The sequence below is a fragment of the Marmota marmota genome, unplaced genomic scaffold (assembly GCF_001458135.2).
Source record: "Marmota marmota marmota unplaced genomic scaffold, marMar, whole genome shotgun sequence".
Lineage (NCBI taxonomy): Eukaryota > Metazoa > Chordata > Mammalia > Rodentia > Sciuridae > Marmota > Marmota marmota.
In genome coordinates, this window is record NW_025999895.1 from 321,487 (window position 1) to 347,013 (window position 25,527).

The window sequence follows — 25,527 nt, forward strand, 5'->3', positions numbered from 1 at the left end:
GGGGCCCCGCACGGCTTGAGCTCCCGGAGGACCCCGACCGGTCTCGTCCCCAGCGGCCCTTCAGTTGTGACAGCCTGACGTTCAGAAAACTAGCCCTCCTACAGCGCAGACGCCCGGCCCCGGGGCACCCCGATACTCCAGCTGCTCAAGTCCAGGCCCCTGAGCCCGCGGACACGCTGATGGAAGCAGCCCCAGGCCCGGGAGACACAGCACCACAGGCCTCACTTGCCCGTCCACCCTCCGTGTGGTGCGGGCTCCGCACCTCAGGCATCGGGATCAGCTTGAGCCAATCACGGTGTGTGTGGACCTCTGCAGGGCTTCCAGGAATCCATCTTTTGCCCTCATGGCAACCAGTTAAGACACCTGGAGGCTATCCCAATGACTGGGCCCTAGGACTCTAGACCAGCTGCATGCAGGGTGGACGCAGATGAAACCAGCACCCAGTTGGGACCCAAGAGCCTGCTCCGACTTTATTCAGGTGCTCCCTGCCCTTTGCTGGAGCCTTCTGCTACTTGAGCAGCTTCCTCATGGTGCCCAGGGATGGGCTTCTGTACTCCCGCCCAAAGTGATTCCAGTGGTTTAGGTAGTTAAAGAGCTGGTACAGCAGCAGCCTTCTGTCAAACCCCGGGGCCTTGGGGATCTTCCGGTGGTAGGCTGTGAAGAAGGATCTGGGAAACCCCCCAAACATCAAGGCAATTGCCAGTTCAAACTCAGAATGGCCGTAGAAGGAAGCTGGGTCATAAATCATGGGCCCTTCATCATCCTCAGCCACATTTCCTGACCAGAGATCCCCATGCAGCAGGGCAGGGACAATCTCTAGGCCACAAAACAGATCCGGGATCTTCACCTAGGAAAGCAACCGTTAGACAGTTAAGGGACAGCATCCAGTTCTGGGAAATAAGACAAAGACAGCCACATGTTGGTTCAAGGTCTAACCATGCACTGTCTACCAGAGGTTAGGGTCATGTGACCCCAGGGGAGTGCAGCTTTGCCTCCTGTTGACGAGTAGTAAATTATGTCCAGAGGTCTGCAGAGCTAATCATCTCTGCACTGTTCAGACTGCCAGAGTGCCTTTTTATCATCCTGAAGACTGAGCCAGTCTTGTTCCTGACTTAGCAAACATGCTGGTCTACTTTAGCTGCACATATAATATCTGCATCTCTGGGCTGGGCTTGTAGTTCAGTGGTAGACCACTTGCCTAGCATGTGTGAGGCACTGGATTCAATCCACACCCCATAAAAATAAGTAAAATAAAGGTATTGTGTCCATATACCACTATTTTTTTTAATTTTTAAATATCTGCATCTCTTTCTTATCCTGCTGATTACCTCATTAATGAGTGAAATGGAATTTCATTGATGCAAGCCCACCCTTGACTGATGAATAATTCTAACATTGGTGGGTAGTCCATTGCACTGGAAACTGTGTCTTCACTCATGGAGAGAGATTTGTGCTTTGACAGAGGACCAAAAGCAAGAGCACATAAGTGTCATCAACCATAATAGGAGTAATAGCAAAATCACCACTCAGAGCCAGGTAGCTGCTCCTCCTGAGGAAAGCCTCAGCTTACATACCCTATGGCTCAGCCAAGCGTCTGCTCCAGGACTATGTCCTCCCAGGGAAACCCGAATGAATGGGGTGGGCTACTGAGAGGACAGCCTACTTCCCTGAAAAGTGACTGCTGCACCCACCTGCAGCCTTGACCAGAGTTCTCGTGCCTCCCGGTCAGCATAGTCCTTCTCGATGAGGTCCAGCTGTGATTGGAGCCGGTGCCGGGTGAAAAAGGTCGCCCAGTCATCCTGCCACTCGTTCACCTGGGCAACAGGGGAAGAGGCCAGGACTGCAACTCAGAGCCACAGGACCCCTGCACGTGGAGTCTGCTACGCCCTGGAGCAGTCACCACCAAGCACAGCAGGGTGAGCTAGCAAGCCAACAGAAGAGATGAGACGGAGTCTTAAAGCAGTTAACCCAAAAGGTATGCAGGGAAAAGGGAAGAGCAATGGCACAAATGAAACCAGACTCAAACCCAAACACATCAATAAGCACATAAAATGCAAAGGTCCAGGCATAATGGACACTCCTGTGTCCCTGCTGCCCAGGAGGCTGAGACAGGAGAACTAAAGGTTCAGGACCAGTTTTGGGGGAACTTAGGGAGAGCTATCTCAAAATAAAGAAATTAAAAAAGGGATGAGGATGTATCTCAGTGGTAAAGTGCCCCTGGGTAGAATCCCCCTTGTAACAAAATTTAAAAAAAATAAAATAAAAACAGGATTCTGGGCTGCGGTTGTAGCTCAGTGGTAGAGCACTTGCCTAGCACATGTAAGGCCCTGAGTTTGATCCTCAGCACCGTATAAAGATAAATAAATAAAATAAAGGTATTGTATCTATCTAAATTACAAAAAAAAAAATTAAAAACAGGATTCTAGGGCTGGGGATATAGCTCAGTTGGTAGAGTGCTTGCCTTGCATGCACAAGGTCCTGGGTTCAATACCTGGTACCACAAAAATAAATAAATAAATAGACAGATAAATAAATAAGTAAACAGGATTCTATCCCCAGTACTGCAAAAATAAAAAATAAATATTCTAGTTAAATAACAGACTTGAAGTTTGGGAAAATAAAGCAAGAACCAACTCTCAGTGCAAAAATACACTTTATAAGCAAAAACAGAAATAGTTTTAAAGGAAAATTGCTATCACTAGTCAAATAAAGCTGGAGTAGCTCTATTAATATAAAAAAAAAAAAACAGATATATCAGATATATACTGTCACCAAGTATGAAGAAAGTCATTTCACAAGGTGGAGGGTGAGTGACGAGGAGGACATAAGAATTCTAAATGTGTATGCCTCCAATAAAGAGCTCGAAAATAAAACAAATGTAACTGCAAACAGAAACAGAGGGTCTGCAGTGAGACTCTGCTGAGTGCAGAAGTGTGTGCCGTCCTCACACCCACATGCGGAGAGGCCAGCAGGGTTGAGATCCTGAGTGTGCACTCCTAATCTGGTGGGAAAACAGGCCCTGCCAAAGAGGGAGGGGGATTTGCCTCACTCCCCACAGGCACATGTGTGAGGAAACCCTAAGAGACACAGCAGGTAGGAGGTCATCTCACCAGCCCATGGCCACCTCTGAGGCCCTAGGGGCCAGCCCTTGATCCTGGACATCAGCCTATGGATGGAGAGAAGTGTCTGATGTTCAGTCACCCAGCTGTGGCTTCTGTGTGGCAGCCCTCACAGACCAAGACACCACTGGAGATTTCAGCCTCTTAGTAATTGATAGAGAAGTAGGCAGAAAAGCAGAAGATGAGTCAATTTCAACAATTCTATCATCTAACGAGTCAACACTCCACCAGCAACGGCTTACACACTGTCTTTCCAAGTGCACAAGGAGCCATTCACCAAGAGAATCATTTTCTGGGCCATAAAATAAATCTCCATAACTTGAAAGGAGCCTCAGTCCTACAGTATATACCAGCTAACCACAATGGAAATAAACGAGAAATCAGTAGGCCTCGGGGAAATCCCCAAATGTTTGAAATAAATGACATGCTTCCAAAGTCTACAGTTATGGCAGGAATCGAAAAGGAAATTTAAAAAAAAGTATTTTGAATTGAAAAAAAAGTGAAAATATGGCACAATTTGTGGGGCACTGCTAAAGCAGTACTCAGGGAAATTTATAGCACTAGACCCCTGCGTTAAAAGAAGAGCTTGAATCGGTGACCTCACCTAGAAAAAGAAGAGCACGTTAAACCTAACATAAGCAGGAAAAGTAAAATTTTAAAGATCTTATCAGATATTAAAGAAATAGAAAAGCAACAGTAAAGAAAAGCAACTTACAAGATGCAGGCTTTATGGGAAGAACAGTAATCGCGATAAACCTCTAGCCAAACGGGTCAGGCTCAAAAGAGGAAAGCCACAGGAGAATGAAAAAGGGTCACAATGCACAGCCTCCAGACAGCAAAGGACAACCAGGAAATGTTTTAAGACCTGTGCAGAGAAATTCAGAGCCTAGATCAAATTGATAAACTCCTTGAAAGACACTAGCAAATCTCAGTCAAAAAGAGAAACCAAGCAGCCTTCTATTAATGAAGCTGTAGCTAGGGCTGGATTGTAGCTCAGTGGTGGAGCACTTGCCTAGCACATGTGAGGCACTGGGTTTGAATCTCGGCACCACAAAAAAATAAATAAATAAAGCTATTGTGTCCATCTACAACTAAAAATATTTTAAAAAATAAAAAAGGAAGCAGCTATAACTAAAGTCTTATAGACGGTTACAGACCCATATGCCACCACTGGTTAATTCTAGAAAATATTTAAGAAGAAAGTAATACCCATTTCACAGCAACTTTTCCAGAAAGACGTGGAATACATCCCAACCTATTTCTCTTATACCATATAAAAGATATTATAAGAAAAGAAAACTACAGATGAATTTCCCTGAACACAAATGCAAACATCCTAAGCAGAATTTTAGCAAATAGAACCCAACAGCAATATAAGAAGAAAATTGCATCTCAACTAGGAAAATACTCAAAAATAATCAATGCAATTCACCATATTAATAAAAGGAAAAAGAAAATCCACTTGATCATTGCAAAAGATGCAGGAAAAGCATTTGATAAAATCTAGCGTCCATTCCTGATGAGAACTCCCAGAAAACTAGGAACAGGAGTGAGGTTCTTCAGCCTGATAAAGAGAAACCTACTGTGAAGTTCACACATCACAGGGAAGACCCAGTGCTCCCCAAGACCAAGAAAAAGTATCACATGCTCTCTCACCACTTTGATGGAACACCAAAAAAGAGAAAATAAAGTAAAGCCCTACACATTGGGATGAAAGAAGTAAAACACTTCACAGTAAACATGATGTCTATGTAGAAAATCTGACCTATAAAATAAAAATAATAAGAGAACCAGGATGTGGTGTAGCTTAGTAGTATAGTGACCCTGGATTCAATACCCAGTACCACCAAAAAAAAAAAAAAAATGGATGAGCATCAGAATGATTCGGCTGAGGGAGACACCAGACAAAACAGGACAAACCCCCTGATTGTATTGCATTAAACTTCACAGAACAGCTTACTGCAGGAAGTCGGGCCAGTGCCCACCCGGAGGAGGCAAGGGCAGGAGGAAGGTACCGAAGGTCTGGGTGCTTCTTACCTTGGCTGTGCTAAGTGGTTCCTGAGAGTACCTGTGTGTGCCAAAACTCACCCGACTGCCAGCTTCAAATGGGTGCAGTTCCTGTCAACTACACCTGGTTTCTCTGGGACACCCTTCCACAGGAGGTCTCAGAAAGCTCCCATTCCACTGTGGGGCAGCTGGACAGCCCTGATCTGTGGTCCTCCCAGTGGAGAATGCCCACAGGCTTGGATGCTGTGGTGACTTGGCTTGGGGTTCACCCCTGCTGCTGGGTGTACCTCAAGAGCAGGACGAGGTGCCCCCTCCCCACAGCCTGTCAGACCCCAGCACTGAGGGGCACCATGCTGCACTCATGACTCCCTGTTTACCTGCTCAGGCTCCCCATGCCCCAGATCCACCCTCCTGCTGGAAGATGGCCAGATCACAAAAGACACGGATTTCATGATGGGGACGGGAAGTCAGCATTGGCAAGTCCAGTCCCACCCTGGACTGGGGCCATGATCGTCAAACCCACAGACAGAAGGGGCCTTTCCCTATACTGCTCAGGGCAGGTGCCACCTGGTGCTCAGCTGGTTTTGAGACTGGCTCCCCTGACAGAGAGGCAAGGAGGGGTGACGGCCAGGGCCCAGGTCACACCCTGCTCCTGCACTCACTGGCTGCCAGGCCTTGGGAGGTCACTTGGTCCTTGCACATGTGTCTCCTTATTTGCTAATTAGGCAGGTCAGCGGCATCACTGGCCGATGCCTCGTTGCCCACCATGGCATGTGTGAGTTGAGCCAGACAACTTGAGGACCGCAGCCCTGAAGCACCCTTCAGAGCCACCAGCCAGGAATGCCTGCACTGGTGTCATCCTCAGGCATGCTGGGACTGAGGTGAAATCGCAGGATCTGCAAGAAGCTGCTTTCTTGCCCTCAGGCAGGACAATCTAAGTGACAGAGTGGTGGTACTGCCCCTGAAGCCTGACCTTCAAACCCCTCCCTGCAATAACTGGTGCAGATCCAGCACCTGGAGAAGGAAGTGCTTGTCCAGCTGTCCCAGCCTGGACCAAGCACTCAGAGGGATGCAGGTGGCATTTTCTGGCACAGCCACAGAGGCTCCTGTGAAATAGAGGTGCCCTGTCAAGCCTGTGGCCAGTGGCTCTTCCCAGTAAGCACTGTTCAGTAGACCCAGTGTCTCTCACACCATCTGGGATGCATTCTTTGGCCTTCTCGGCCACCTGTCCCACAGTCCTAGCACAGCTGGACTGAGGGCCAGACACTAGCACTCAGCAGGGCACAAAATGAGCCAGCTGCCACTGCCGACAGGGCTGGTGGTCCCAATGGGGCTCAGGGCTCCAGTGTCTAAGAAGCCCGCCCACCCACATTGCCCACCAAGGGCTGCTGCCTCCCCCCAAGGACCCACTCAGCCCTCCCAAGGAGTGGGAGGCCTCAGAACCTGCAGCCAGTCTGAGGCACTACATGTGGGACAATCGTGCCATAGCTCAAAGGAGGTGGAGCAGGTGCCCCCAGGTCCCCAGTCCCTCCTGGTAGACTGCAGTCTAAAGGGATCTCAGGGGCCACCTGTGTTTCAGACCAGTCCCACTTTCCTGTGCTTCACACAGTGGGGTTCTGTGCAAGACTTCATTTCTCAATTTCTGCATATTTAAAAAACATTGCACTTGGCCAACCAAGTCTTAAAGACCCCCACCACTGGCAGCCTTAACATCTAACGCGAGATGACAAGCCATCTTGCCTCGGGTGACGGAGCCATGCTGGTCACCGGCTCCAGACAGATGTACAACCCCAGAGGAGCCCGTGTAGTTGAGGTCTGAGCATCTTGACAAGCCTGGTGAGTCACATGCAGTTCTAGGACCCCGACGGGAGGCCTGCCTGTTGCCTGGGTCCGTAAGTCCACCCAGGCTTCAGAAGGATCTCGCCAAAGTGACCTTGGACTGGAAGACTCACCCTCCCTCCCCAGAGAGAGAGTTGGTCATTGTCCACAGGGGCCCAACAGGTCAGGGAAGGTCCAAGGAGGGGGAGGATTTGAGAGCATGACTTTCAAAAGCAATAAGTCTAACCAGGACAGGCTCTTATGAGATAGGACTCTCTCTAACAAGGCAGAACATGCCTGCCCCAGCTTCTTCTAGGTGGCCTGGGGAGAGAGATAAGCCTCCTTCAGATCTGCATGGGCTTCAGAGATGGCAGTACAAGTGGCCCCAGCCACAGAAAGAACACAGCTCAACATGCTACAGTGTGGTGGACCTTGAAAACACGGCTAGGTAAAAGGGACTGGACACAAGAGGCTGCGCACCTTGGCCCCATTGATAGGACTGTCTGGAATAGGTGGATGCTCAGAGACACCAGGTTCTTGGTTGCAGTACAGTTGACTGACTGCCAATGCCACGTTTGTGGATGAAGATATTCTGGCATTAGGTGGTGACAATGACATTGTGAATATACTAAAAATCACTGAATTAGCTATTTGCAGTGGTGCACACCTATAATCCCAGAAACTCAGGAGGCTGAGACAGGAGGATTGAAAGTTTAAGGCTAGCCTCAGAAATTTAGGGAGGCCCTAAACAACTCAGTGAGACCCCATCTTGAAATAAAAAATAAGGGGCTGGGGATGTGGCTCAAGCAGTAACGCGCTTGTCTGGCATGCGCGGGGCGCTGGGTTTAATCCTCAGCACCACATAAAAATAAAAAATAAAGATGTTGTGTGTGGGAAGCCATTCTCGCACGTGATTTGAGTTACCTCCCTGGCTGGATGAGAGGCGCTTAGACAACTGTGTCAGAGCCTTCTCCACCCTGTCCCAGGTGCGAGGGCTTGTCCGTGTGGAGGTGTGCCTGGCCACTGACCCGAAGACCAATCACTGACCCTGACCTTGGAATGCTGCCCCCCTCGACCTTCATTGGATGGGATTTTCCCTTGAATATTTTGTTCCCCAATAAAAGCTCACTCCCTGGCATGCTCTCTCTCTCTCTCACTAGTCTCTTGTATAAACTTCGCCACCCCATTAGGTGGCTGGAGGCGGGAGCTAGGAGAAGCCGTCCCAGAGCTGGGTATTAAAGGGTAAGGAGAGTGTGTCTCTTTAATTTTAAACTCATAGTTAGTTTCTATGCCTCGAACCTCTTTTATGAAGCTCGCGTGCTGGTCGCACGGCAGAGTTGTGTCCACCGAAAACTGAAAAATAAAATTTTTTTTTTTTTGAATTTTTTAATATTTATTTTTTAGTTCTCGGCAGACACAACATCTTTGTATGTGGTGCTGAGGATCGAACCCGGGCCGCACGCAAGCCAGGCGAGCGTGCTACCGCTTGAGCCACATACCCAGCCCTAAAATTTTTTTTTTAAAGAGAGAGTGAGAGAGAGAGAGAGAGAGAGAGAGAGAGAGAATTTTAATATTTATTTATTTTTTAGTTTTCGGTGGACACAACATCTTTGTTTGTATGTGGTGCTGAGGATAGGACCCGGGCCGCACGCATGCCAGGCGAGCGCACTACGCTTGAGCCACATCCCCAGCCCTGAAAAATAAATATTAAAAAATTCTCTCTCTTCTCTCTCTCTCTCTCTCTCTCTCTCTCTCTCTCTAAAAAAAAAAAAAAAGAAAGAAAGAATGAAATTAAAAATAAAAAGAACCGGGAACGTAGCTCAGTAGTAAAGTGCCCTGGGGTTCAATACCCAGTGCCAGCAAGCAAACCAAACAAAACAAAACACCACTGAGTCATCCCGGCGGTAAAGAGCTGGGCTTTGTGCGGTGTCAGCTGCAACTCCATTGCATCTCCATAAGGGATGATAATTTGTTAAAGGACCTAGAAGAAATGCTGAGTGCCAAAGGCTTGGTCCCTGAGCCTGCGTGCTGCCCGCCTGCCCTCCCCTCCTGGGACCCCAGCCCGCACTGTCTTTGGAATTCAGAGACACATCTTGCTGAGGGGGGGGCATGCTGCCACACACGAGGGGTCCAGTGACCAGCACTGGGGTGTGGAGGATGGACATCAGCTATGCAGGGACATCCCCACCTGACACTCACCTGTGGAATGAAGCCACAGCACGTCACCGTGTGGAAGCCAAACTTGGTCACATACAGGGGCTCTGCACCCTCAGCCCTCCGGCCTGTCAACAGAGATCCTGGGCTGCAAACAAACACACCTGACAGAAGAGCCACCTCGACCAACTGGACAGCAGGGCTGGTCATGAAAGGGGCCGTCAGCCAATCCCACCAGCTTGTCCACTCCACTGAGATTCATATTTAATCATCTCATTCTGTAGCTGCAGCATGGAGGGAGACGGCATACCATTCACCCTGCTATTGACATGCCACCAGGAAGCATCCTGGGCACTGTTCTGGGGTAGCCCTGCCGCTGGGTAAGGAAAGCTGACTGGACATACCCACTGTGTTCTCCTCCGCCTTCACTTTCTCCCTGAGCTTCTGGTTGTACAGGTGCAAGTCTGCCATCTGGTCTCCAAGCTTGGAAGCCTGACTGAGGGAAGAAGAAACGCAGCTATCAAGACGACCTCACCCAGGTGCTTTAGAGGCCTCACAACCCGCCCCACTCGTGCAGGGTGGCCCTGAGCATGCAGCGCCAAGAGGGACCAGCGAGCTCTGCAGATGTGCTGGCAGGAACAGAGCACTGATCTCTAGTCTGAAAGGGCTCCGCGGGGACACAGCACCAGCCCCTGCAGAACACTGCAGCCACAGGGGACACAGGAAGACAAGCAGGGGCCCCCGCCTGCCTGGGAGCAGGGGTGGCTTGGCCTCTTCTGCACCAGAGCATTTCTCACATTTTACACGGTGAACATGTTTGGCTTCTTCCTCTTCTTCAGTGCTGGGGACTGAACCCAGGGCCTCGAGCATGCTAGGCAAGGGCCCTACCCCTGAGCTGCACCCCCAGCCCTGACTTTACAAGGTGAAAAGCAGTGTAAGACTCCAGACAATTAGTAGATCATCCTTGTTCAGCCCAAACTGAGCTGGCATGAGCACACACTAAAGCACAAAGCAAGGCACAAGTTCAAATGCATGCTCTCTGCAGCCATGTCACAGCCAGACTGACCCCAAACCAGCACCAGCCGCACACAGAAAGCCCAAACTCTGTCTCAGGCAAGAAGGGCCTGTGCTGGCAGGGCAGTTATGTGGGCAGCTCCGCAAGCCCCTCTATCTGTCTCTCTTTCTCTTCTCTCCATCCCTGTCACTGTCTCTCTCTGTGTCTGTCCGTCTCTCTGTCCCTCTGTGTGTCTCTGTGTCTGGGTGTGCTTGTGTGTGTCCCTCTTACACACAGATACACTCACCTACTCAAGCTCTTCATCTTCAAGTACTCCATCACAAAGACAGCCCCACCTGCCGGCAGGTCTATCACCTTCAAGGGCCGAGGCGCCCGTACCAAGCCTGTGCTACGTAGGGCCTCCAGGCTTGCCTTCTCCCCCTCAAACATCTGCCGGGCCTGTGTCCAAAACATCCAGAACACCACCATGAGCCCCTTCAGCAACACAAGCTCCAGCTCCAGCAGGGGCCCCTGCCAGCCAGGCTGAGGGACTGGTAGACCATAACACCAGAATGAAGTCAGAACGTGGGCTCAGAAGCCTCGGCCCCCCATGACCGAAAACCAGCAAGCCATCCATCCCTCATCCATCAGCAGCAGGGTGCACAGAAGCTGGCTTTAGCAAGCACGAGGCTGCCTGGGTGTTCGAGGAGCCTGGGGGTGGGCAGGATGCTGCCACCCAACAGCCAGCTCTTGCTGAAGCAGTGAGGAGACATGGGCCACGAGAGGTGCAGGTATGGGGTGCAGGGTAGTGAGAGCTAACCAGGTCTTGGGCTGCCCTGGGTCCCCTTAGCAGGGGGCAGCCTTGGGCAACCACAGCAAAGAGGGCCAGGGCATGGTGGAGGTGATGTGTCAGGGAGGGTGGGGCTGGGAGGGCAGCTGGGCCTGGCTCAAGTCCATCAGGGCCTGGAGAGTGGAAAGGAGCCATACAACTAACTTGTTCCCAAAGCCTCTGCTGGGACTCAGGGGTCTTTCTATTTCTAGGACACTCCTATAATTATCCCAATTTGACATCAGATGAGCTCTCTCCTATGAACACTACACTTCAGTGAAAAACACGCTTATGAATGAGGTTTGTCAATACTTCTGCCCGTAGAATTTCAGGTTTAAAGCAAACCTTGTAAATGAGACCAAAACACCCACTGCCATGCAGGAGGAAACCTCAGGGGGAAACCAGGGATTGCCCCTCAAGGTGCCAGCCTGGTCCCTGACTCCTGAGCATACCTAGGTGGCAGGGCATTCACAAACTGCACTTAACACTCAGTCTGAGCCCCAAACTTCAGGCAGAGAACATCGGGGACACAGCCTGCTTTTATCCCAAGGGCTCTAACTGACACCTTCTCTGGAGCATGGTCTGAGCACCAACTGTGTGGGCCTGAGAGTCTCAAGGGGGAAAGGGGGATTCCTCACCTTGAGGGAGTCTCCTTCCCTGTGCCAACTATGCTAAGCATCCCCAGGTGTGGTGCTGCCAGGGCACTGGGAGAAAGAGCTCTGAGACTCTCCAACACTGCCCAGGACCACTGCCCATCAGGATGCAGAGCCTCTTGCTGCTTGGGTCTGCCGGTCAACAGCTTGCCCGCTCTCAGGGCCTATGGCTAACTTTCTCCGTGTTCATTGAGTTACTCAGGGCCTCACTAAGTTGCTGAGTCTGGCCTTGAACTCACCAGGTCCCAGGTCCCAGGTCCCAGGTCCCAAGTCTCTGGGATCACAGGCGTGGGCCACTGCAGGGCCAGAAATATTTTAAGCAGACCATAGAGACTCAGGTCTACTTGAACACTCCATGGCCTATAAGGAACCCCTGGAGTCCTTTCTCTCCTCACCTGCTGGAGAGGGCACAGGTCTGAGAGGAGCAGGGCCCAGGGCTAAGGCCAGTCAGGACCAGAAGGTCCTGGGCTACGAGCCTGCCTCCCTCATACTCCCTGGATACAGAATCGAAACACCTAAAAAGCCACGAAAAGGAAGGATATCGATATGCAGCAAAGACAACTTAGAGCCCTCAAGATTCAGGCTGCAGGTGCCAGCCCCAGGGCCGCTGTCTGACCAGGGCAGCGGGTAGCAGGCAGGCCACTAGGCCCAGCTCCCGAAAACCGCCGCTTCCCCCACCCCCGCCCTTTCCGCACCGCGCACCTGCGTCCTGCGGTTGACCTTGACGAACACCGGGCCAGCGTCTGTTTCGTAGGCACGGCCCTCGCTCTGTCTCTTANTTCGCTGGGCCTGCAAAGCCTGGATGGCGCAGACAGGGGCTGGGCGGGGACACTGGGCGCGGCCAGCGCAGCACCCCTGCTGCAGCAGCTCAGAGCAGCCCCTCGGTGCGCGCTCTCGCTGCGCGCTCCCGCTCTGATCAGCTGCCCAGGGGGTGACGGTCTCCAGGCCAGCGCTCCTAGGGCGACCGAACGGAGGGGGCTAGCAGCGCTTGGCCCCTTGGCTGGGCCCACTCCAGATGGGCCCCAGCTCCGCCCATCCCAGTGGAGGGAGACCCCTGCCCTGGTCCTGGCTGCTCTGGAATGAGTAGGGGTAAAAGGAGGGTCGTCCCCTTTCGTGGGCATGGCACACCCTGGGGCAGAGCGCCCTGCACAGGTGGAGGCTGGAAGCCCTCCAGGGAAGGCCTGTGTCAGGACTCCCTCCCACTCAGGGAGCATGGGACAGACAGGCACTTGTTGTCCCTCAAAGGCAGGTCACAGTCCTGGATGGGTTGTCACACCATCCAGACAAGGCAGGAGTCTCAGAGGGTCTTAGCCAGACCCCCTGGCACTATTACTGATCTGGAGCTCTGCCCCTCAGGGATGGGCTGCTCTGTGGTCTGTTAACAGCAGTGACCCCTCAGGGTATGACTCCTGACCAGAGGCAGCCACCCTGAGAAGGGAGCCTGCACAGACCCACACGCCTGAGGACACTCACAAGCTGGCATGCACACTGTGCACAGTCACGGCCAAGGGAGTCCAAAGTGGGACTCAGGACCAGGTCCAGGGGCTGCCTGGCCATCCCTCCTAACCTCCTCGGGAACCCCCAAGCCCTCCCCACCCAGTGCAGGCTCCTTATTAACCCTGCTTCCTTCCTCAGATAAGGGAAGCTGGAGTGGCACCTCTTCACTAGGCAAGCTGATGCACGAGTGTGGCTTGGGCAGTTTGGCACCGGCCCAGGCACGTAGTGAGACCCTGTCTCAGAGGGGAAAAATAAATAAAAAATGAAATAAATAAATGAAACTCGAAAAGAACCCTGGAAGAGAGATTTGGAGCTAATAAACACTGGCTGAGCCTTCGTCACATGCTAGGGCCCAAGTGAAATGTCAGTCAGCTGATCTGTGAAGGGTCCTGCCATTAGCTCCCACCTTTCAGACGAAGAAACTGAGGCACAGAGAGATTGAGCAACTTGCCAAGGGTCCCAGTGCTAGAAGGTGGCAGAGGGAATTTGAGAGTGAATCTTTCTGGCTCAGGCCCCACCAACTATCAACAGTGGTCTCAGAAGGTCCTCAGAGGGGCCAGGACTCTGCATTCCCAGGATTCCTCCCAGGAAGCCCACCCCTACCCTGCCACCCAGTTCCCTCCTGCCCTCCAGCTGAACCTGCAGCAGATGCCCACCCGGTTAGAGGCAAAGCATATGGTCAGATCAACATCTGAGGTTTTCATGAAGAAATCTGACATCCTGGAGTCCCAATGGTTGAGGGAAGCCTCAGAGGGGCACTGTGGGGGCTGGATGCCCTGAAGTCCTTCTTGCTGCTGCCCCAATCAAAACTGGGAGTGGGTCCACTGGAGTCTCTAACTGGAACCTGGCATGGCGGTCACTGCCAAGCAGGATATGTCCATGTGGCCTCTTGGTGTGGCTTGAGACTCTTTGAGCATCAAGAAGCCATGGTTCCAGAACTAGCAGGAGCAAAGGCCTGTTCTGATCCAGCTTAGAAGCCAAGGCCATTGTTTCCTCTTCCTCCCACTGGTTATAAGTCTCCAAGATCACCACCAAGGAAGATGGACAAGCCACAGCAAGGTCACCAAGGAAGTTATAGGGACAGCCACCTAAGGGAGGGCAGCTGCCCATATCTTACTCTGCCCAGTGGTTCTCTCTGTCCAAGCCCGCCCTGACCAGGCATTGAAGACAGCTACGGCAGAGCCCTGCACCTTGCAAATGTCTGTGCTCTGGCTGACAGTTGGGCTATATGGAGTTCCACATAGGCAAGGCCACATCCTTTCAGGCTTAGAAGGCTGCGCTGTGTGCTGCAAAGCTTGAGCCACATGGACTCTTACTCTGGTAGGAACCGTTCTCCCTGGAGGCTCCTAGGGTCTTCTCTGTTGTAGGCTCTCAAAGTTACTGAGGTAGGTGTTTGGGATGAGTCTGCCGTCACCCCTGGTCAGGTGACTTCAGGATGGAAACCTGCCCTTCAAACAGGTCATGACACCTGGAATCACACACCAAGGGCCTGCAGAGAGCCATTTGGGCCCTCAGGCCTGCGGCAAGAACATGGTAGCCTGGTCCACAGGCATCAGGTCTTTGTTTGTTTAATTTATTGTTATTCTTAGTTGTAGACGAACACAATACCTTTATTGTATTTATTTTTATGTGGTGCTGAAAGGCTTGAACCCAGTGCCTCACATGTGCTAGGCAAGTGTTCTATCACTGAGGCACAGTCACAGCCAGCCTAGGCCTTTATTTTGGGACCAACAAGGCCTACTGAAAATTCAGAGGCAGGAAAGTGACAGCAGAACTTTGTGGTGTGTGAATTATAATGCTATTTAAAGACCATGTCTTAGAAAGATGATGCAGAGTAAGCTGGGGGGCAGGGATCAGGAGGCACGGAGGGCTGCGGGCTTCCCGTGGACAGATGAGCAAGATGGCGGGCAGGGCAGATCCCAAGCCAAGGAGGTGGCAGGATAGGGGTGTTACACGACAGATTTGTTCCACAGAATCTGCTTCTACCCCACACCAGCCTCCACGTAGCCTGGGCTGACCTGTTTTAGAGGCTGCCCTTCTGGTAGGTCTGGCCAATGGGATCCCAGAAGATGGAAAGGAGGGTGAGGTTAGGGCCTGCTCCCCCACCTCCTGCCAACAAGGTCCCGGGCTCGCCCTGAGAGCTGGGTGCTGCACTTGCTCTCTTCACCCCCCCACCTCTGTCAAGCCTCTTTGGGTGAGTCCAACCTGGGGGCCTGGCCAGCCTGGCCAGGCCCTGTGCCAAGGCATCCAGACAGCCTGTGGAAGGGATGGAGGGTGCCACTGCTGGAGCAGGGAATGTGTCAGAGGGCAACTCATCAAAAGATGAAAGTAAGCTTCAGGGTGCAAGGTCAGCTTCAGCTTCTCACTTCCCTCTGTGGAGTCTGGTACTCTGGCAGTGTCACACAGGGCTGGGCTTCTTTTTTTTGGTACCGGGGATCGAACTCAGGGGCATTTAACCACTGAGCCACACCTCCAGCCCTATTTTGTATTTTATTTAGAGACAGAGTCTTACTGAGTTGCTTAGCGTCTTTGCTTTTTGCTGAGGCTGGCTTTGAACTTGCGATCCTCCTGCCTCTGTCTCCTGAGCCGGTGGGTCTATAGGCATGTGCCACCGCGCCCAGCAAGGTTGTGCTTCTTGATGAAACACTCCCACTCTCAGTAGGAAATACCAGCACCCAGAGAGGAGACCTGAGGGTCCAGGGCAGGCACTTGGGGCAGCAACCCTCCCCTGGACACCTTACCCCAGTGATGTTTGTGGCTGCTTTAGAGATAAACCCCTCCCAGGTCCAGTCTCACCGAGGAGCCTAGGTGTTAGTGTCTAGAGCCAGCTCTCTCAAAACTGCGAGTGTTGACACTCTGCTTTGCAAGGACCAGAGGAGGCAGCTGACAGGACATCATATGCCATCTCTCCCCAGCCCAGAACCCAGCAGTACTTCACTTGGGGACGCCTGTCCCAGAAGTGCATCCGTCTTTCATGGAATGGAATAATACTCAAGAAGCAACTCAAGGAGGACCCGGGAGCTCTGGACCTAAAGTCTTTATGACTTCGGCAACCTTTAAGGAAAAGAAAAAGTGGTATGTGTGTGCACTATGTGCATTACACATATAATAGTGAATACAAAATTAGGTACAAAAGCAGACGTTTTAGGAGAAGTAATTGCCACAAATGGCAGTTTAAAAAGCTGACACCATCACAGAATCGAAAACACCACTCTACTCTTATCAGCCCACCACACACCCGAAGGTGTCCTCCCCACACCCACTGATGGCCTCTCCTGAAGGCAGCACTGCCACTGTCCAAGGAGCGAAGGCCATCTCCTCTGGAGGGCCCAGGTGTCCTTTCTGCTCATGGCTAGGGAAGTGCTGGGCTCGCTGTTTGACACAGGAATGATATCCAGGCCACAAGCATCGTGGATACCCAGAGGCCCCTGCACAGCCACCAAGGGGATGCTCTTGGAGGGAGGGGTCTGGGTATCATCCTGCTCAGGCACCAATGTCTCTGGACACAGTCGTCAGCTTCCCCAGGCTCATAGTAATCAAGCTGGGTCGTGGCACATGGTGATCCAGGAATCACCAGGTTAGAAACTGACCACCACGAATGCCCCAAGGTCACAGTCCTCTCTTCCTGTGGCCACCAGCAGCTTCTCCCCTGACCCAACCACATGACTACTTTCGTCCTCCTGTTTTCCAGATCTCACAGGTGGAGAACAGTGGACAGGTGGCACCACCTGTCAGGTGCCATGGGCAGTTCTCAGGCTGCTCCTTCCTGTATCAAGCTCTGTGCTGTTCTTTACTTGAACAAAAAAATAAAAACTGGGCTGAAGTTGTAGCTCAACTGTAGAGAGCTTGCCTCCTACATGTGAGGCACTGGGTTCAATTCCCAGCACCCCATATAAATAAGCAAATAAAATAAAGGTCCATCAACAAATAAAAAATGTTTTTAAATAAATAAATAAATAATAAAAACGATTCTTTTAAGAAACAACAGGTGTTCCCATCTATGGTCAAAACATAGTGCAAACCACAGGACAGAGGCTGAACCACAACAGTGGCAAGTATGTAGTCTCATGAACCAGTGAGGCCACTGGAGTTTGTTTAGACTTTCAGGCAAAGGGTTTGTTAGTGTCACTGACATTCATGAAATACTTCATCACTATGATACTGAAGTGGGAAAAATATTAGTTCAATGCTCATTTTATAAGTTTAGCAAAGAATGACAACTTGGCAAGACTGTAGAAAATGACACAGATAGGTAATAACAGGAGGGAGGGATTCATGACTCCTAAATTTACCCGTTTCACCCTATGGCTGGCAACTTGGGCCCTCCCAGAACTAGTTCCCAGACCTGCTCAGCCTGCAGTCAGGTCCAGAGGAAATGCATAAAGAAAAGGAAATGTGCTTGATTTGGGAATTGATTGCCACTATAAGGTTCTAGGAAGCTGGCTTCGTGTCTGGACTCAGGTCTTACCCATCATGAAGCACCACCAGCTCAGAGGTGTTCCTGGACAGGAAAGCAGATGGGTGGACACTCTGGTTCTGTCCCTGCATGCTCACATGGTCACGCACGGTTCCCTGCCATTGGCCCAGTGCCCTCAGCTTCAGAGGTCCCTGTTCCGGTTGCTAGCGTGGCCTCATCAGTCATGATGTCTGGCCACGTCCAGCTGGAGGGCAACCCTTTCCTGACATCACATACTATTCAAGGCTTGGACACAGGCCACATGGAAAACAGGAAGTTGCATGAGTAAGTGGCCATGGAGAAAGAAATGGCTCCTCAGAGGGAAAGCCAGCTCACTTGACCAGATTCCGCATGATGTTCAGGGAGGACCCTCTGTACCCTGATCCAAAATGGTTCCAGTGGTTCAGGTAGTGGAAGAGTTGGTACAACTGCAGGCGCTGCTCGAATCCAGGGACCTTGGGAATCTTGCTGTGGTAGGCAGAGTAAAAGGAGCTACTGAAGCCCCCAAACATGCCGGCTATTGCCAGCTCATACTCAGCGTGGCCATAGAAAGAAGCTGGGTCGAAAATAATGGGCCCCGAGGAATCTTCTGCTACGTTCCCTCCCCAGAGGTCTCCGTGGAGCAAGGCAGGGACAATCTCCAGGTTGCGGAACAGGTCAGGGATCTTCAGCTGCAGGGAGACAGAGCCTCAGCTACATGCAGAGGGGTGCAGATGTTTCCTAAGGGCTGTAGCACATCCCCCAACAGCAGCACCACTCAACAGTGCCTGGATTCAGGGGGCGGACAGGACACTGACAGGCACCTGCCTCCTGTCCAGAACCAGACTCAGGGGGGGGGCTGCACCTGCCTTGGCACTTCTGACATTGGAGCCCAGTGGGACATATTGCTATGGGATGTGTTTGGTTGTGCAGCAAGGGCCCTGCTCACCTGCAGAGCAGACCAGAGCTCAAGTGCCTCCCGGTCCCCAGACTTCTTCTCCACCATGTCCATCTGAGGCTGAATGCGCTGCTGGGCATAGAACATGACCCAGTCCTCCTGCCAGTCATTCACCTGCACATGTGAAAGCAAAGGAGAAAGCATAGTTCTTTGGACAATGCCACGAATAAAGAAGCTTGAATGCCCAGAAGTACTGTAAAGTGGGAAAGGCTGCACACGTGGCATGAGAAGAGGGTCACCACCTGGAGCTGAAGAGCTAAGGGTGGCTGGGCAGCATGAGGTCTCAGAGACAGGCTGAGACCTCAGGTCCTTTCCTAGGAGCAGCAGGAAGCAGGGAATGCAGTAGGGTCCCCTCTGTAGCCTTCCAAGACTGAAGAGCACAGGAACATTTTCTTTTGATTATACTTACTAAACACAGAGGCCAGAGCCAGCTGACCTTCCCTGATCCCATTGCTTAATTCTAACCATCTGCCAAGCCATAGATGACCCCTCTCCAGAGAGTGATAATGAGAAAAGTCATGTAGAGCCCTGTACAAGAAGAGGATCCCCAAGAGAGGATGTCCAGGCCACAGGTGCTTGCTCCTGTGGGGGAAGAGAGACAGACACACGGTAGTACAGCACCACACAAAGCAGGACATGCTGAGGAGAGAGCACCACACCCGAGAACGCAGATGGGCACGTGCACCCAGGGCAGAGCACCACACGCACAAGCACACGGCAGGCACATGCACACAGAAGCACTGAGCACGGGTGCACGGAGAATCACAGGAAGAGAGGAAGGGGCAGAGCCGGCTAACTCACGCCCTGAAATTGAGGCGCCAGAAAGCACTGCTCAAGGCTCTGAGGTAGCTGTCCAGACAACCTCCTAGGACATTCCAAAGCCTGCAGCCCCCCAGGAAACCCCTGGAAGTTTCCAGCTTCTTCAGTGCCCCCCCCAACCCCGAAGAGCCACTCTGCCTATTCTCTGAAAGCAGAGCCGCCATCCTTTCTCACCCACATCTGCTGGGCATCAGTAGAACGCCCCAGGCTGAAAGTCCCAGGGAACCAACCTTAGTCCAACACTGAAGGGTACAGTCCCAGGCATCCACAGAAACTGGATCCGGGAACCCCATACAAAATCCTTACATAGAATGCTGCAGTGTTTGCATAACTGACGCACATACCCTCCAAGTACTTTAAATCATCTCCAAACTACTTGTACACATTGAACAATGTGAATCTATGGAAATGGCTGCCGTACTGCATTACTTAGGGAACAATGGCAAGAAAACCTGTATGCATTTAGTACAGACAGGTACATATAGATGTTTTAACATTTCAGTCTGCAGTGGGTTGAATACCTGGACGCAGACCCTGTGGATATGGCTGAATATTTACTTAAAATAAAACATTTATGATTTTTCTGATTTTTACCCAGTTGAAATCCAGCATCCTAACTTACTGGTTCTTCTCTGCTTCTCTGTGCTTACCTAGCATGTAAGGTGGGTGAACCCATGTCAACTTCCTAGGAATCAGCCAAGAAAACAGGGGTGAGGCTTGTAAAACCTCATAAGAAAGGGCAAAGCGGGGCTGGGGATGCGGCTCAAGCAGGAGCGCACTGGCCTGGCATGCGCGGGGCGCTGGGTTCGATCCTCAGCACCACATACAAATAAAATAAAGATGTTGTGTCCACCGAAAACTAAAAAATAAATATTAAAAAAAAAAAAAAGAAAGAAAGAAAAGAAAGGGCAAAGGTGCTCCCCCACTGTGCCCAATCTGACTGTGTGCTCACCTGGGGAAGGTATCCACAGCAGGTCACCACATCAAACCCAAACTTGCCCACGAAGGGCCGTTCCGCCTGCCCACCTCCTTTCCCTTGCAAGAAGAGGAAAGAAAGAAAGATGACTGGTTAGTTCCCTTGTTCCGAGAGACCCCAGGCTCTGCTCAGAGCTGACCTGTGAATGACCTCAGCATGCCCTTCCCGCCTTGTGTCTTCACCCAACAAACAGGGGTCTTACGGCTGCCAACCCTCAGGTCACTCAGAACAGAGACTATTTCCACGGATTTAATGACCAAAGACACAGACTGTGTCCAGAAGCTGGACCAGAGGATACATGGAAAGGGGGACAACAGAATCCAAAAAAAAGGTGATGCTCCTTAGTAAAAAGCTACCTCATAATCCATCAGGAAAGGATATTTTCAGTGGGCAACATAGTGCCACTTTTGACAAACTACTGTGCTTTAAAATGGCCTCAACCCTGTGCAGCTCCCTAAATTCAAAGAAAATCCCAATGGACTGAACTCTGTACTTGAGGGAAACAGGAAACGCAGTCTCACAGGGCTCCCCAGTGGATGCTGGGGGGCGGGGGCGGGCGGAGGGGACCTGTCGGGGATGCTCATACAGCGTGTTGCCGGTTATCTGCTTTCTTATTGTCGGCTACTGTCTAACAGAGTCAACACGGCTAATCGTGGATTACCAACAGGCAGAAGTTGGAAAAATCCCCTCAGTGCTAACAGGGCACGAAGCTCTGCACAGGGCAAACGGAAGTGTTCTCACTCTGACACTCAGGAGTGACTGCACTTGTGAGAAAAGACACTGTGCCCGAAGGACTCACTCTGCAGAAAGGCAGAGAGACTGCAAGTCTGTCTGCGGGGGAGTGGGAGGTGAAGTCCAGCCAGCACTTGCTGTCTTCGGTGACCACATGACATAGCACACTAAGTACCCTCCCAGTGCTCACACACTGCACTCATGTAGCCTCAGGGCTGTGGCATCAGCTCACGCTATAGCACAGCCTGTCCCCAAGCCTGTATGGGCTGAATGTGCTCCTCTGGGCAGGGTTCCTCAGGGCCCCTCAGCCTTACCCACTGTGCCAGCCTCCTTCAGGAACGTCTCCCCAAGTTTCTTGTTATCAAGGTGTAAATCTGCGAGCTGGGCTCCAAGCTTTGCAGCCTGACTGTGAAACCAAAAGACAGAAAACAGATGACAAACAGGAGACATGCCTGTCTGAAAGGCCTAGGGCACATAAAGTAGGTCAAACATTTGAGGACAGAAAGCCCATTTCTGTCAAAACCAAGGGAGATGAAGGGCTGCACCTGATGGACTCTCCCAGCCTCATCTGACATGGCACTGGGTCCACTGCCAGGCCCTCACTTGGAGAGTCCTCTCCTTGGCCTTTGACTTTCAAAGAGTACTACCACTCATACTGCAGAACCGTCATGTGGTGGAGCCATGGATTCTTAGTCACATTCCTCAAACAGTGTCCCCAAGTACAAACTAGAGGATTAAAGAACCACAGAGCCTTTCCTTTCCTTCTTTTGGCAACGGCACTGGGGATTGAACCCAGGGGCACTCTACCACTAACTATATCCCTAGCTCTTTCTATCATTTTTTTAGGCACAGGGTCTTACTGATTTGCTTAGGGACTGGCTAAGGCTGACCTCAAACTTGCCTCAGCCTCCTGAGTCTCTGGGACTCAACTCAAGCCTCTACTTTTAAGGAGAAGGGATGGTGTCCAGACAGACCTGCTTAAATACCGCATGTCCAGATGCTCCATCACCAGCATGCTCCCACCTCCAGGGGCACCGAGCACCTTGATGGGCTTGGGCACTTTCACGGTGTCCGTTTTCAGAATGGCAGTTAAACTTGACATCTCACCTTCAAACATTCTTTTGGCCTGTCAGAAAGACAATGGAGGCCGGGAAGAGGAGAGAAAAGAGGCAGAGGTTACCCTGGAAAGGTTCCAGGTAGACAGGTTTTCTTCTGGCATTCCCAGTGCTGGACCAAGGACTACACACATGGAAGGCTTTTCCAAAGCACGTGTCAACAGTGGTATGAATGCTCAAGTTGTACAGGAAAGAAAGGGCTTGAACTTTCCAGAATTGGACCACAGATTTATTCTGTGACTGAAACCAAAAGGACTAGAGAGAGGAGAGTGGAAGGCTGCTCCTTTCCCTGAGCACTGGTCGCAGAGCTGGACTGTGGACCTGTGGCGGAGGCCATCCTGACAGGAGCTGTGCACACACCTGTAAGTCCTGAGTAAAGAGGTACTGGACTGGTACTGCACCCTGCAATGCAACTGGATAAGAAAGGTGCAGCTCTGGGAGTGGGTGTCACAAGATGGTGTTGAATGCCGCCCACCTGTTTGTTGTAATCCTACCCTTTTGCCCTTTCTTGGATAGAATGGTCCATGGATTACCTCCAGTTAATAAAACCCAGGTGCCCCCTCTTCCTTCTTGCCTGCCTTGTCTCCCCGTGGGAGCTGTGGCTGAGGAGTCGTCACTGAACCCAAAGAAAAAAGTGCTTTCTGTGTCTGTGTCTTTATTCAGTCAGCCCAAATTCACTTGGCGTTACCCTGATTTAGTCACGTGTCCCCGCATACATGGGTTCTTTCATTACCCTCAAATAGCATCTCAGCCACAGTCCTGTTCCACAGGGAGGAGGCAGGTGGCCAGGAACCTGGGGCCGCTTTCATTAAATGGACCACCAAGTTCTATGCCACCTGCTACCAGGCACTGCAAACGGCTCATCTCCACCACTCCCACCTCAGTCTCGGGACTACAAGGACCACCCTCCACTGGGTCTCCCCGCTCACAACACAGCATGATTCCTCTTTAAGGCAAATCGGACCCTGGATAACACAAGCCTGCAACCCTCTGGCTTCCTGCCCACTTTCCACCTTTTTCTGGGGCATGTGTACCCACACATACCCCTTGAAGCTCTGGGATTCTTTCAGTTCCTTGCCTTCTGCAGCCTGAAAGCCCCACAGTAATGCCACCTCGTGTAGCACACTATCCCCACCTCTTTTGCCATATCAGTTTCTTCCTAGTCACCTTCAGATTCCAACTTGACATTTGTTTCAGTGGGCCAAAGAAATGTTCCCTAACTTCCCATTCTAGGTGATTCTTCTTTGGTTTTTATAAAATATTTTTTTAGTTGTAGATGGACACATTATTTTTATTTCTTTATTTTTATGTGGTGCTGAGGGCCTCACACGTGCAAGGCAAGCACTCTACCACTAAGTTAAAACCCCACCCCAAATTCCTCCCTTGTAAAACACTCTCTTTATTTGAATTTTGAGAAAGTGTCTCACTAAGTTGCTGAGGCTAGCTTCAAACTTGCGACCCTCCTGCCTCAAACTGATGGATTACAGGCATGGCCACTGTACCCACCTACCCAGCCCTTTAAGGAAAATTGTCACTGAAATAATACAGGGGGGCTGGGGATGTGGCTCAAGCGGTAGTGCGCTCGCCTGGCATATGTGCGGCCCGGGTTCAATCCTCAGCACCACATACAAAGATGTTATGTTCGCCGAAAACTAAAAAAAAAAAAAAAAATTCTCTCTCTCTCTCTCTCTCTCTTTAGAAAAAAAAAAAAGAAAAAAGAAATATATACAGGAAGGTGTGTGGTTCATCAGTGCCCAACTCAATCAATTCCCACAACAAAACCACCGCCCAAAACAAGAGTCCAGATACCTCCATGATCCAGAAACCCCTCTCCCACCATCCAGTGCTACCCACCCACCCACCAGAAGCAGTCTCTGCCTGAACTTGCACCAAGACTTATTTTGCCTGCTTGGTCATCTTATAGTCACATGGTCTCTGGGATCTGGCCCCTTTACTCCACACTGCACCCCTGTGTGGGTGCAACATCAGTCGGAGCTCATGCTTACTGCGTTCAGGGCTCCACTGCTGTGACTACTCCAACTTGTAGTCACCCATTCTACTGGTAATGGACAACCAAGCTTCCATACCAGGGCTATTAGGAACAGTGCTGCCATAGTCTACTTATTCCCATAGTTGCTAACTCTGTGACCTTGGGCAAGTTATTTAAGCTTTCTATGGCCCAGTTTCCTTATCTGAAAAGTGGGGTTAATACTAAACTGCACAGGCTTGCTGCCATAATTAACTGAGTTAGCAGCTAACACTGACATAGTCCATTCTCAATACTTCATCACCTTGGAGAGCCAAAGTCACTGAGCAGGAAGAGCTGTATCCTAGATGGAACTTTTACAACATTCTCTTTAGGAGATAAAGGGGAACAACCAGGCCCTGTCTACACTTACTAGATATTGGTTGATGCCAGGAGCCATCTGTGAAATGTGCGTGAACCCAATCGGCATGGAAACCATTGGGTAGGAAAGTCTGCTGAGAACTCACAGTGGCACTCCTGCTAGTTTGAGATCACCCAGGACATGTGACATCCTATCTAACTCTGCCACAGGTTCCGCATAGCACCAGAGATGGGGTGACCTGCTGGAGCCATATAGCCAGCCACTCAGAGTGGGGTGTGGCTTGCGAAGATGCCAATCAACCTGTTTGCTGCAAGTCCCCTGCCACACCAAGAAGCAAGCCTCCTCCTGATGAAACTTTTTCTCTGCCTTTGATATACTCTCCCATAAATAAAAGCCAGGAGCCATTTTCTAGCAGTTCTGTTCCAGCTCCAATGTAAACTGGCCTTGTACCTGTGAGGCAAGCGCTCTACCACTGAGCCACAGCCCCAGCCTCTCAGACACTCCTCTTTGAACCTAATTCTGGCTCTGTCTTGTATTTCTTTACTAAATATTTCATTTTCTCAGGTGGCTTATCAACTCCTGAGCAGGAAACTGAGAGGCTGGGGTTGTAGCTCAGTGGTAGAGCACTTGTCTCACATGTACAAGGCCCTGGGTTCATTCCTCAGCACCACATAAAAATAAATAAATAAAATAAAGGTACTGTGTCCAACTACAACTAAAAAGTAAATATTAAGAAGAAAAAAAAAAAAAAAGGAGTGTCTGACAGATTCTCCAGTGTGATGGCTGCCCAGTGATACTGGTTATGGAGACTAAGTAATAGATAGATCACAAAAGATTCAGGGAGAGCCGGGAGTGGTGGTGTGCCTGTAATCCAGCCACTCGGGAGGCTAAAACAGGAGGATTGCAAGTTCAAAGCCAACCTCAGCAACTTAGTGAGGCACTTGGCAACTCAGTGAGACCCTGTCTCTACATAAAATACTTTTTTTGTTTTGTTTTGTTTAAGAAAGGGACTGGGGATGGGGCTCAGTGATTAAGTGTCCATGGATTCAAAAAAAAAAAAAAAAAAAAAATGC

The 25,527-nt window shown here is 50.9% G+C and overlaps 2 protein-coding genes across 2 annotated transcripts in view; both read right to left on the bottom strand.

Moving 5' to 3' along the window:
* Positions 1-444: 444 nt before the first annotated feature.
* Positions 445-17,619, bottom strand: Fn3k (fructosamine 3 kinase). The gene is made up of 7 exons (XM_015504237.1): positions 17,540-17,619; positions 12,277-12,529; positions 10,400-10,551; positions 9,503-9,594; positions 9,144-9,226; positions 1,692-1,814; positions 445-847 (listed from the first exon to the last, which is right to left on the bottom strand). The coding sequence occupies exons 1-7, from the start codon at positions 17,617-17,619 to the stop codon at positions 509-511; spliced, it is 1,122 nt and encodes a 373-aa protein (XP_015359723.1). The 3' UTR covers positions 445-508.
* Positions 17,132-25,527, bottom strand: part of LOC107157658 (fructosamine 3 kinase related protein) — a 10,536-nt gene continuing 2,140 nt past the window's right edge. Inside the window, exons 2-6 of the mRNA XM_015504001.2 lie at positions 21,966-22,117; positions 21,306-21,397; positions 20,236-20,318; positions 18,456-18,578; positions 17,132-18,198 (exon numbers count right to left, since the gene is read on the bottom strand). Coding sequence (XP_015359487.1) covers positions 17,860-18,198; positions 18,456-18,578; positions 20,236-20,318; positions 21,306-21,397; positions 21,966-22,117 — 789 coding nt within the window. The 3' untranslated portion in view covers positions 17,132-17,859. The remainder of the gene's footprint in view (positions 18,199-18,455; positions 18,579-20,235; positions 20,319-21,305; positions 21,398-21,965; positions 22,118-25,527) is intronic.